The sequence below is a fragment of the Bos mutus genome, chromosome 4 (assembly GCF_027580195.1).
Source record: "Bos mutus isolate GX-2022 chromosome 4, NWIPB_WYAK_1.1, whole genome shotgun sequence".
Taxonomy (NCBI): Eukaryota; Metazoa; Chordata; class Mammalia; order Artiodactyla; family Bovidae; genus Bos; species Bos mutus.
Genome location: NC_091620.1, coordinates 98,135,624 through 98,149,299, shown reverse-complemented (window position 1 = coordinate 98,149,299; position 13,676 = coordinate 98,135,624). Strand labels below are relative to the sequence as shown.

The 13,676-nt window shown below is 36.4% G+C and overlaps 1 protein-coding gene across 1 annotated transcript in view; it reads right to left on the bottom strand.

Annotated features, from left to right (window-relative positions):
• Positions 1 to 235: 235 nt before the first annotated feature.
• The window catches only part of VWDE (von Willebrand factor D and EGF domains), a 99,692-nt gene continuing 86,251 nt past the window's right edge, over positions 236 to 13,676 (bottom strand). The window contains 1 exon segment of the mRNA XM_070368862.1: positions 236 to 445. Within this exon segment, the coding sequence (XP_070224963.1) occupies positions 236 to 445 (210 nt within the window).

The window sequence follows — 13,676 nt, the reverse complement described above, 5'->3', positions numbered from 1 at the left end:
CAGGCTGCTGCGGGGATCCTTTACAGGGGTCTTGTCAGCAGGGTGATGCCATCCAACCATCTCATCCTCTGTCGTCCCCTTCTCCTCCTGCGCTCAATCTTTCCCAGCATCAGGGTCTTTTCTAATGAGTCGACACTTTGCATCAGGTGGCCAAAGTATTGGAGCTTCAGCTTCAGTCCTTCCAGTGAATATTCAGGGTTGATTTCCTTGAGGATTGACCGCTGTGATCTCCTTGTTAGCAGGGAGGGGCGGAGTTCTTGCAGATTGGCCCAGGTGTGCTGTTGGCTGCCGGAGGCTCCTGGCAGCGCAGGCGCAGCACCTCTGCGCACAGCCCACAGCGGCCATCTTGAACGTCAGGTGTCGCCTTTGCCCTCTGAGAACTCTGGACCGAAGTGCTGGGTGCGAGGCCTCTGTACACGACTTCCATTGAGCAGATCAAACAAGACTAAGCCAACAGGAAAAGAAAAACAGGTTAGACTTTATTTTCTCACCCACGTTCTATTTTTATTTTCTGGGTATTATTAATGGGCTGTGCTAGTGACAAATCCCCCTTCTGCCTTTTGCCCTGCCCCTCATTCTTGAGGGGCACTGAGGGGCACAGGTTGTTTTCTGTAAGTGCTTCCTGTTGAGTGTAGACGTTGTCATCACCCCAGTGGAGCAGCGGGACTTTCCCCCAGCTGCCTTCAGATATGTGTGATGATCCCAAGGCCTCAGCCAGAACTCTCTATCCCTGAGCGACCACCTTTTGTCTTACCTTTTGGAAACAAAGGGCATCAGACAATTTAAGATACTTGGCCCAAATAATAACAAGAGAATAATGGTCATATGTCATATTTTCCTTAAAGTGAAGGTATCTATGTCTTTTACCTGTAGGCAAGTGTCCCCTGACATTGAGACTCACTGCTGTGGCCAGAGTATCCCTGGTCACACTTGGGTTTTGTTCTAGAAGAGAAGCTTCAGGTCAGAAAGAGGTTCACATGCATACTCAAGGGGAGTCTGTTGCCCTAGGTTGTTTCGCTGGAGGTTGGGGCTCAGGAGCCTCTTCCCTTGAGTTTGATGGCCCCCAGAGTGATCCCCTGCAACTTTAGGACAGAGTGGGTGGTTAGCATCACCAGGTGGGGGCCTCCTGCCTGGTATCACTTGTGCCAATAGAATAAGACTGAGTGGTTCAAAAGCAAACAAAAGTTCTATGCTTTGATTAGAGAATGGAGAAGTGCAAGCTTGAGCTCTGGAGGACAAGCTTTCCTGACAGGTGCCCAGTCCAGCTGCTTCATATTGTTCCCTTCAGCGGGGACAGGGCCAGAGTTCTGGTGTGTGTGTGTTTGGGGGGGCGGGGGGCGGGGTGCGGTTTGCTGCTCAGTTCCAGGCTGCCTGTCTTCATCATGCTGTTTGTCAAGAAATAAAACTAATTTTGAAATTGTGCTATTAATTTTCCTGTTCCTTTACCCCATGAAAAAATCTTGTTGTAAAGCTATATCTGTTTTTTAACAAAAGTAGAAAATATTTAACAGTTTGTAGTTTTGGTTTTTGTATCTTTTATATTTGGACAAGCTGGATCTAATTATGTAACAGAGCCCTCACCTGTTTCCAGGGTACAGTTTTTTGTATAGGATTGAGAGGAAACTAGGGGGCTTCCCAGATGGCAATAATGGTAAAGAACCCACCTGTCAATGCAGGAGACATAAGAGAGGCAGGTTCGATCCCTAGGTCGGGAAGATCCCCTGGAGATGAGCATGGCAACCCACTCCAGTATTCTTGTCTGGAGAATCCCATGGACAGAGGAACCTGGTAGGCTACAGTCCATGAGTTGGACATGACTGAAGCGACTTAGCAGCAGCAGCAGCAGAGAAGAAATTACTGGTTTAGATGAGTAGTTTTATAACCAGACACAGTGTGCAGCAATGAGCATAATGTAGTCAGTCTCTATGCTAAAGAAAATATAGAATATTTTCATGCTACATATGAAAAAGGGAGAGAGAATGGAGAAATCTAATGCATACTATGATGTGTTCTTTTTCTTTCTTTTATTGGGAATGGGGGAACAGAAAACCACAATTTATTAAAGAGGTTTAAATTTGTTATGTAAGTTGTAACAGTGATCTATGACCACTGTAAGGCTGGATAGCATGCTCCCTAATATTTGGTGGCTTGATACAAGTCTAGGCCTAGGGACATGAAAGAGAAGTAATGAGGATTCCAGAGCTGCACTAGTAGTTTAAAGAGAAGCCCCAGAAGCTATGATGTTTTCTTAAAGTAGGGGGTGCGTGCATGCTCAGTCATGTCCAACTCTTTGTGACCCCATGGACTGTAGCCCAACAAGGCTCTTCTGTGTATGGAATTTTCCATGCAAGAATACTGAAGTGGGTTGCTATTTTCTACTCCAGGGGATCTTCCCAAACCAAGGATCAAACCTGCACCTCTTGCATCTCCTGCATTGGTAGGCGAATTCTTTACCACTGAGCCACTGCCGCATATAGCAAAATGGCTCTCTTTTCCTCATAGTTAGCAAAGAACTCATCTATGCATAAAATGAAAAGCTGATTAAATTTCTAATAAGTGCACCTATGTAAGTGACTGCTATGGAGAAATCATAATATGGTACATTAAGAAGTTATTGTGGAACTTTCTCTAAGCAATAGAATGGAATAACTTTAGAAATAACACTTTACTTTGTATGTAGAAGGAAGTTAAAGAGCACTTCAGCCAGTGCTCTGTAATTAAATAGTGTTGATGCCAGATTCGTAATATGAGGAGCTTTTGCTATAATCACTCCCAAATGGCTGATCCATCTTTATTTTTTTTAATTTTATTTTATTTTTAAACTTTACATAATTGTATTAGTTTTGCCAAATATCAAAATGAATCCATCATTATTAATACAAATCCCAAGATGAAAATTGATATTGTGTACATGTTGTATTTCTGTTAAACTAATGTAAACTTCCCCTTGTTCCATATCTCTAGATTCCTGGTTTGCTACACTATTGCTAAATTGTTTAGCTGGAATTGACTGACTAAGCAAATATTCTGCAAACTTAAGGAAAACTATATACAAAGGGTTAACTGGTAGTTATGATCTTTTGTTCTTAATTAAAGGACTTGTCACTAGTCAATGAGGGGACCACCAAATTAGACATTTTAGTTGGAGAACAATATTGCAATGGAAACTTCTATTCAAACTAGAAATGTGTTTGCTGTAAATCTTTGACTAGTGTCACACTGCCGCTTCTCAATATTTGACAAAAAAAAAAGAAAAAGTAAATAAATGGAGGAGATGGTTCTGTATAACTTGGCAGGAGGTAGATTCAGTTTTTTACAACATGAACAATCAAAAGGAAGCTTAATGTTATTATTATGAAAAATAATATTAGCATTTAAACTTTAAAGAAAAATATGCTTTGTATTTTGAAGATAATATTTCTATTTGGCCTATGCAGCAAGACAAAAAAATTGATTGTTTGAGGAGCAAAGATTTCAACCTTATATTTATTTCAGTTGATTGAAAGTGACAATGTATCTTTTTAAAAAAATTGGGATGTAACTTACCCAATATAAAGTGCTCAAATTGTAAAGATACAGTTGATATAGTTTTATACTTTGATTCATTCATGTAACCACTACCCTAATCAAGATACAAAACACTGTAGACTTCCTTGAAGATTCCCTCCTGTCACTAACCAGACAGTACTCCCCACCACACACGCACCACCATCCTGATTTTATCACCATTTTAGTTTCTTTTTGAACTTCCTGTAAATAGGCTCATACATCACATACTCCTGTGTCTGGCTCGACATTAAGTTTCTTAAATTCATACAGGTTGTTGGGTGTATCAGTAATAAGCTGTTTTTCATTGAAATCGGTAGGTTGAAGATTATGTGTGGCATTTGTTGGAAAAGGTAGATATTTTCCCAGATTGCTAATACCAGGAAAAGTTCTATTTGCTCCACACCTTCACCTGTTGTCTTTTGATATTTTTTAATTTACCTATTTTGGTGGATATAGAGTGGTTTTAACTTGTAGTCCTCTGAAAACTAATTTTTTGAGGATCTTTTTATATACATTTATTGGCCACTTTGATATTCTCTCTTTTAGGAAGTATTGTTAATGTCCCATTAACAGTTGAATGACCTCTTCCTCATTTAATAGGAATTCTTCATATGTTCTGGAAATGAGCTTGTTGATACCTATATATTGAGGTTATTTTCTTTCTGTTTTATCTTATCTTTCATTCTCTTAATAATTTATTTTAGTGAACCAAAGTTCTTAATTTTAGCAAATCTCGTTATTTTTAGAGCTACCATGGATATATTTTACTTTGTATTCATGTAGAGGCTTGTTTGTTTTAGCTTTCACATTTAAGTCTGTGACCCATATTGGAGTAATTTTGTATGTGATTTAAAATACAGCTCCAGGTTCTTTTAAATTTAAATATGCATTATTGAGAAGATTGTCATATGAAATTGTAGTAGAGACACATGAAAGAATCGAGTATAGACATAGTATTTCCTTTGGATGAGATTGAATCTCAAAAAAAAAAGAAAAAGGTAAAAGGGACATTCTGAGAAATGTCTCTTTATTTGATATTAGGGACATTTTAGATTTGGCTTAAGAGATAAATTCTGAAAAAGACATTAATGTTATAAAATAAAAATATTTATTTAAAGATGTATGCAGATTTCCAGTTTCAACTCTGACATGCAAGGAAATTAGAAGTCATCATTCTTACCCTTATAAGAAAAATGATGGGGAAAAAAATCTGAAAATCAATGACTTATCTTAGGCTTATCAAAGAATTGAGGTTACAGGGCAAAGTGAAAATTGAAAGTGTTAGTTGCTCAGTCATATGCAAATCTGCGACCCCATGGACTGTAGCCTGCCAGGCTCCTCTGTCCATGGGATTTCCCAGGCAAGAATACTAGAGTGGGTTGCCATTTCCTTCTTCAGGGGATCTTCCCAACACAGGGATGGAAACTTGCAAACCACTGACCAAAACCTGAGAGAAATGCAAACATAAAAAGTCATAGATAAGATAAAGTTTCCTGGGACAGAAGCTGCTGTAGCTACAAGCTGGTTTCAGAAACACTTAAATGTCACTTTTGATGAATTGTGGGAGGCAGACCTAGTGTGAAAAGGAGAAACTTCTGAAGGCCACAGTTTTAGAGAAGATCCCCCACACTTTTTTGGAGGGGTTAAAAGAGCTTCTTGATGAGGGTGAAAGATGAGAATGAAAAAGCTGGGTTAAAACTCAATGTTTAAAAAACTAATATCATGGCATCCAGTCCCATCACTTCATGGCAAATGAAAGGACCATAAGGGGAAGCAGTAACAGATTTTATTTTCTGGGGCTCCAAAATCACTGCAGAAGGTGACTGCAGCCCTGAGATTAAAAGACTGCAGCTCCTTGGAAGGAAAGCTATGCCAAACCTAGACAGCGTATCAAAAAACAGAGACATCACTTTGCCAACAAATGTCCAGATAGTCAAGAGGACAGTCACTCAGTCGTGTTTGACTCTTTGCTACCCCATGGACTATACAGGTCATGGAATTCTCCAGGCCAGAATATGGAGTGGGTAGCCATTCCCTTCTCCAGGGAATCTTCATAACCCAGGGATCAAATCCAGGTCTCCTGCATTGTAGGTGGATTCTTTACCATCTGAGCCACCAGGGAAGGCTCAACAGTGAAAGCTATGGTTTTACCAGTAGTCATGTACAGATGTGAGAGTTGGACAATAAGAAAGGCTGAGCACTGAAGAATTGATGCTTTCAAATTATAGTGCTGGAGAAGACTCTCGAGAGTCCCTTGGACTGCAAGGAGATCAAACCAATCAACCCTAAAGGAAATCAACCCTGAATACTCACTGGAACGACTGATGCTGAAGTTCCAGTACTTTGGCTTCTTGGTGCGAAGAGCCAACTCATTGGAAAAGACCCTGATGCTGTGGAAGATTGAAGGCAAAAAGAGAAGTGGGTGGCAGAAGATGAGATGGCTAGATAGCATCACTGAATCAGTGTACATGAATCTGAGCAAACTCTGGGAGATAGTGAAGGACAGGGGAGCCTGTCATGCTGCAGTCCACGGGATCCCAAAGAGTTGGCCATGACTTAGCATGACAACAGTCTCTATCTATACTCACTGATCTTGTCTTCTCTGTTCAGTGTGCTGTTAAAGTTATTCAATAAGTTATTAATCTCGGATACTATATTTTGGTGTTCTGTTGTTCTAAAATGTCCATTAAGATAATTTTATAGACTTTAATGTTCTAAAAAAGATCATTTTTCATTCCTCATTATTTTCTATTATCTTTAATATGTTACAGTAATTTTGAACTTGTTTTCTGCAACTCCATTTCCTTAATCATTACTGGGTTTGAACCTACATCTTGAATATGAGCAACTACCTGTTGTTTTTTGCTTGTTTAGTAATTTATAATTGTTTATAATAAACATTTGAATTATTTTATATGGGTGTTTATGGTTATATATATTCACCTATATTTTGTTATATTTTGCTCTGGCAAGGAGTAAATTACCAGCCTCTACTTTGAATGGCTTGATTGAAGAACTTATAGTCCTGGTCTATGCTAGTTATCCTTTTACTCCTAGCTTTTTGTCCTCAATTGCAAGGCTGACCTTTCTAGATGAAAAACCCTGTTTGGAAAAAATTTCTGTTCTAATGGGCCCAAAATCCAGTCTGTGAAGCTTCTAAAATCTCTACTCAAACTTTCAGTATCCCAACCGCTATTCTCTGCTAGATCTCCCAGTGTTTCATAATAAACATGAAAACTTTATGAGTTGGCCAAAGACCAGAAGAGTATGTTTTTTTAAACTTTTTATTTTGTATTGGGGTATAGATGATTAACAAACAATGTTGTAATAATTTCAGATGAACAGCAAAGGTACTTGGCCATACATATATATATATCCATTCTCCCCCAAACCCCCAGCCATCCAGGCTGCCACATAACATTGAGCAGAGTTCCAAGTGCTATATCGTAGGTTCTTGTTGTTATCCATTTTAAATATAGCAGTGTGTACGTGCCCATTTCAAACTGCCTAACGATCCCTTCTCCCTATGCTTCCCGCTAGCAACAATAGGCTTGTTCTTGAAGTCTCTGAGTCTGTTTTTGTTTTGTAACTTCATTTGCATCATTTCTTTTTAGATTCTGCATATGAGGGATGTCATACGATATTTCTCCTCCTCTGTCTGACTTACTTCACTCAATATGACACTCTCTAGGTCCATCCATGTTGTTGCAGTAGCATTATTTCATTCTTTTCAATGGCTGAGTAAAATTCCGTTGTATATGTGTACCACATTTTCTTTATCCATTCCTCTTTCAATGGATATTTAGATTGCTTCCATGTCTTAGCTATTGTAGACAGTACTGCAATGAACATTGGGGTGCATGTATTTTTTGGACCATACTTTTCTCCAGATATATACCCAGGAATGGGATTGCAGGGTCATATGGTAGCTCTATTTTTAGTTTTTTAAGGAACCTCTGTACTGTTCTCCATGATGGCAATGGCAGCCCACTCCAGTGTTCTTGCCTGGAGAATCCCAGGGACAGAGGAGCCTGTTGGGCTGCTGTCTATGGGATTGCACAGGGTCGGACATGACTAACGCAGCTTAGCAGTAGCAGCAGCATGCTGTTCTCCATAGTGGCTATACCAATTTACATGCCCACCAACATTGTAGGAGGGTTCCCTTCCCAGAGGGAAATTTTAATGCATATTTTTGGCCTCCTTGTGTTGGTCTTCTCTTTAGTATTCTGATCCTCTAATCCCAACCAGTTATGTAACCCAGAACTCTGATTTTTATTTTCTCCACCCAGTGAAACAGCACTCTCTGATTGTGTTCTATTTTCCTCGCTAACAGTTTGGAAAATGCCGCACTGAAAAAGCCAATGAGTGTAGGGCTCACCTCATCCTCCTCTCTTCTCTCAAGGATCATAAATAGCCCTGGGTGGTAGCTTTTCAAGGCTTACAAATTTTTTTTATATATATAAAATTTTCCAGTTTTATTGTGTTCATGATAGGAGTTTAAATTTGTTCCTAGTTACTCCATGGTAGCCAGAACTAGTCATTAAAATTTGAAAATGAATCTCCTACAAGAGAAAATTTATTTTAATATGTATTTTCAATCTGATAGTTATTTTAGGTATTTTTGAATCTTCTGTGTTTTAGTCAATGACCTTTTTCCTCCTAAAAAACTGTAAGATGAAATAGAGAACAGGAACTCAAATTTTCAACAATAATGCAGAGTGTTTGTTTCCTTTGAAATATAAAACAATTATAAGAAAATGTCATTTTAAAACTAGGTCTTCTTATGAAAGATTAATTTGTGAATACTTGGCCCCAAACCACTGAAGTTCTTGAGAAGATAAATGGGTGTTTGAGCTAGTCAGTGGCCTAGGAGGAAAATAATAAAGTAATACATCCAAACTGGGTAATTTGCCGAGTATTTAAAAAAAATGACTGTTTTTGAAAAGCATGTGGATAAAGTATAGGGAAAGCACAAGAAGTTGTACTGCACCTGAGACTGGTGAATCATGGCACTAATACCACCCTTAGGACAGAAGGAACAAAAAAACAAAAAGGGCTGTTTCAAGAGAAATTCCTCAATAGGAGCTGAGGTCTTTAGTCAAGGGGCTTGCCAACACATTTCACTCCACAAGAAAGAAGCCAGGAAGAAAAAGTACATTCAGATCTCATTTTCCTCCCTTCCCCTAAACTTCTGCTGGGCTTACCCAATTGAATAGAATGTCAGAGGACAAGGGAGCGTGTTGATGTAATCCACACAAGTTCAGTATTTCAGAATGTGGAGTAGGGTGGAGATAAGTAAGGAGTATCTCTAGTTGAGCAAACAAAGACTGTCCAACACAGCAATGACAGTGTTTTCTGCCTTAACAATAATTCCAGCTTGGATTTATTTTTCATCTCAAATGAGATAATAAATTTACAACACACCTGTGTAATATTTGTTACACCTCAGTTAAGTAATTAAAATGAAGTTTAATTTGGGAATATAATAGCTAATTATTTAAGAATTTATTAATTACCCACTGAACTAAACCGTTTTATAAACTGAAAATGAGAATTGCTGTTTATCCTATTTCAACTTTCTAGCTGATTTGAAGTTGTCAGAATAGTTAAATATTCTTTCACCTTACTTTTGACCTCTCTCTACTTTTCCCTTTTATTAAAATCTCAGAGATTTGAGGCCTGAGCCCAGTGGGTCTCTTCAATTATAATCTACTCAGAGTCTTAATACCTCAGGAAAAGACTTCCTATCCTATGAGGTCACTTAAAATACAGAATTACTTTCACAATACAAGTAATCTGTATAGAATATTTTGTACCTAAGAAAAAGATTTCACAGGAGGACAAATCCTTATAGCCAAGGAACCCATTTTAGTGGAGTTTAAATTGTTCTCCAAAGTGATCATAATTTGTCTTGAGACATCATATTAAAAAACAAATCACTCTGTGATTCTTTTGATTATATGGAAAGTTCCAGGTTTTTTTTTTTTTTTGTAGTTTTCAATACTTCTCAAACCATTTTTTAAAATTTTATTTTATTTTTAAACTTTACATAATTGTATTAGTTTTGCCAAATATCAAAATGAATCCACCACAGGTATACATGTGTTCCCCATCCTGAACCCTCCGCCCTCCTCCCTCCCCATACCATCCCCCTGGGTCGTCCCAGTGCACTAGCCCCAAGCATCCAGTATCGTGCATCGAACTTGGACTGGCAACTCGTTTCTTACATGATATTTTACATGTTTCAATGTCATTCTCCCAAATCTTCCCACCCTCTCCCTCTCCCACAGAGTCCATAAGACTGTTCTATACGTCAGTGTCTCTCTTGCTGTCTTGTACACTGGGTTATTGTTACCATCTTTTTAAATTCCATATATATGCATTAGTATACTGTATTGGTGTTTTTCCTTCTGGCTTACTTCACTCTGTATAATAGGCTCCAGTTTCATCCACCTCATTAGAACTGATTCAAATGTATTGTTTTTAATGGCTGAGTAATACTCCATTGTGTATATGTACCATAGCTTTCTTATCCATTCATCTGCTGATGGACATCTAGGTTGCTTCCATGTCCTGGCTATTTTTGATCTCCTCCTTTAAATAAGGAGAGAGTATTCTATTCAAGTTCAGAATCATCAGGGCCAAAGTCATTATCAAATGGACTCTATTAATTAATATGGTTATTTTGTTTTCTTATATTAATTTCTTTACAATTACAGTCTATTAAGAGCAAATTCCACCTGTTTAATATGCTTTGAACTGATTTCTCTCATATAGATTTAAGTAAAATAAGTCACTTTAAAGAAAATTATTAAGTTAATATAGTATAGACAGCATGAACATTTATGGCAAACATTATTAAGGTGATAATGAATGACTAAAGTTTCAGGGAAATGGACAGAGTCTTTGTTCTTGTTCACTGTTGAATTCACAAGTCTTTGAACAACCAACACATATTTTGGTGACTGAATCATTAATTGGAATTTAAGACAGAGCAGCAAGTAGGAATGTCCTTGGAGAAACAACCTCAAACTATATCATATAGACCAGTCTGTATTTTTTGTGTCCAGGAGATTGATCCTACTTGTTAAGAATGTATTGCTTATCTTCAAATTCTGTCTCACTATATAATTAAAAACATTTTTGAAATATAACAAATTTGAAATTTGTGCTATTACTAGGGACTTTTTAATACCCCTTAAAGTTTAATAAGTAATGTCTTACTTAACTGACTGTTTATCAGAGTAACAAAATATGAATTTTAACAATTTATGTTAAAAATAATGACTTTATAGATTATTTTGATCATTTGCAAGGTAAATCCCTACATATTTCCATTACATCTAAGCTTTTATTACTAAACCACAAAAATTAGCAGGCTGTTTGACTACAAAATTGAATTTTATTTCTGATAGTCATAAAATGATATGAAAATTAACTGCATGAGAGGGCCTTATTTTATCTTTAATTAGGCATCAAAATATGTTTAAATTAGGAAGACAAAGCCTTTGTAGGTCATTAAAGAGCAATGAATTTTCAGGGCTTTATACTAATTTATATATTAGTTAAAGGATTTTTTTAAAAAGAAAAAACCAAATGGCCAAATGTAACCTATCCTGTAAATATATATTTTACTGAGGATGCTGTCAGTGGAAGGATGGTTAAAACACACCTGTCTTTTGTTTCATTCCCTGTTTGATACAGCTAACATTTCATCAGTGGTTTGATGAATTGAACTCTTTCTAGTAGATGATATTAAATATGAGATATTTCTTACAGCATTCATGAGAAATTAACTTTTGATTGTGTTAGACTACTTAGATTTTACCATGGTTTATTCCGACAGCATTGCTAAGTCTACTTTGACTTATATAGTGTATGTAATATAATCTAATATATTTTAATAGTTATAGTAAAAGACTTGGCCCAAGAGAAACCTCATACCCATTAGCATTCACTTCCTATTCTTTACTCCCCTTGGCCCTTGGCAACCACTAATCTACTTTCTGGTAATATAGATTTTTTCTATTCTGGCCATTTCATGTAAACAGAATTATTCAGTATGTGACTGTGAATGACTTATTTTACTGAGAATAGTTTTTCAAGGTTCATTCATGTACTTCATTCCTCTTAGAGCTGAATAATATTCCATTTTATGCATATATTACATTTTGTTTATTCATTTATTTATGCACATTTGGATTGTTTCTATTGTATTTTTCAAGTTAATGCTTCTGTGAATATTTGAGTACAGTTTTTTATATGAACATGTATTTTCAGTTCTTTTGAATCTATACTGAAAATTGGAAGAGCTGGGTAATATAACTCTAAGTTTACTTTTTAAAAAAAAAAACAATGAAGCCATTTCCAAAGCATGTGCACCATTTTACATTCCCAGCAGTAATTTATGAAGATTCCTGTATTTCCACATTATCACTGACACTTGTTACTGTTCACCCTTTTAAATACAGACATTGTGGTAAGTGTAAAGTGGTATCTCCTTGTGGTTTTGACTTTGCATTTCTCTAATAACTAGTGATATTGATTATCATTTCATGTGCTTCTTGTATATCATCTTTGGAAAGATATCTCTTTTGATCTTGTGTCTACATTTTAATTGGTTCATTTACCTTTTAACCATTGAGTGGTATTTTTAAAATGTATTTTGGATACTAGTCCCTTATCAGAAATGTTCAATACAAATATTCTCTCCCTGTAATTTGATTTTAATTATAGAAAAACTTAAAAAGGTAGCGTGGGTGATGAAATGGGAGCGGTGAGGGAGGAAGAAGGAAAAACAATTATGACCTTACTGGAAAAGAGAGAAGTGACGAGGCAGTAGTGATACAAATGGAGAGGAAACGGGGGAAATTTTAGAGTTATTTTTCTATAGGATTTGATAATAACATGAGATAGATAAAAAGCTGGCTTTGTTGTGAGACAGTCTAAGTTGTAATCTTTGCTACTCTGCTTCCTAGCTGAATGATCATGGTGCTTATGGTGTTTGGAGAACATAAGTTGTACTCACAATTTTTATCTTAAAAATGGCTCATAAATATTACTTTATTGTTCAAATTTGCTCAAATAGTGAAGTTTGTGGGACATTTTAAGAAAAAAATTCTTAAGTGCTATGAGCAAATTTTAATGAAAACTATGCTTCTGGGAATTTTGAAATAAAAAGTGTATGTAACACCTATGTTCACCTCTGACTAGCTGTGTGATCTTGGGCAATTAATTAAATATCTTTGGAAATCAGTTCTCTCATCTGTGAAATTGGATATTTCTCCCATTTGGCATTAGAAAAAGAAAGTAATGTGGTAGTTAATAGCATCATTTTTGAACTCAAACTTAGGCCAGCTATGATCTGTGTTAACTTTGGGAAGTTAATAACTTACTGTACTTCAGTATCACCTGGAAAAGTGGAAATAGTGTTTAACATCAAAGTGATGTTATTAAAACTGAACAAATACAAGTTAAACTCAGTATGGTATATGATAAATGTAATTCCTGATGAATATTAGCTATTATTATAAATGTTACATAAAATAAGTAGAGTACTGATTTTAGAGTAATCAATACATGCTTGGTGCTATCCTTACAAAAACCATTATAACTAGATGTCAGAGAAAGAAAAATTGAGAGGTTGGGGATGAACATGGATTCTAGTTTGATAAAGATCATGCTGTCATTTGTTATTAAAGAAAAGTAGCAAGCTGAAAGGAAAATAAAGACAATGTTTGAGCATATTAATTCAGATAACTTAATAAAATGTCCAGTAGACAACTGATCATATTCATTTAAGGTATACTTAAAAGTAGAACTTTAAGATCACTTTAAATTTTTCCAAATTAGCAGATTTGTCATTCTAGGCTTTAGTTGGAGAGAGGGCTAATGTAATGGGAAAATACAGTATGTATGATCCTTGGTTCACTTGGAGGAAGCGGGGAGGATGAGAGAAGAGAAACACAAAAAAAGAAGTTCAAGGTAAACTGATAAAAGTGATATGAGGAAGTAGGGAAAAGGGTCTTTTGTTCAAAACTTTAGTCATCCATCCTGGATTTATAAGTGAAGGAGTGTGTGTCCAAGGAAGTTAACTGTAATAATTGTAAGTTATGAATTCAAAGCAG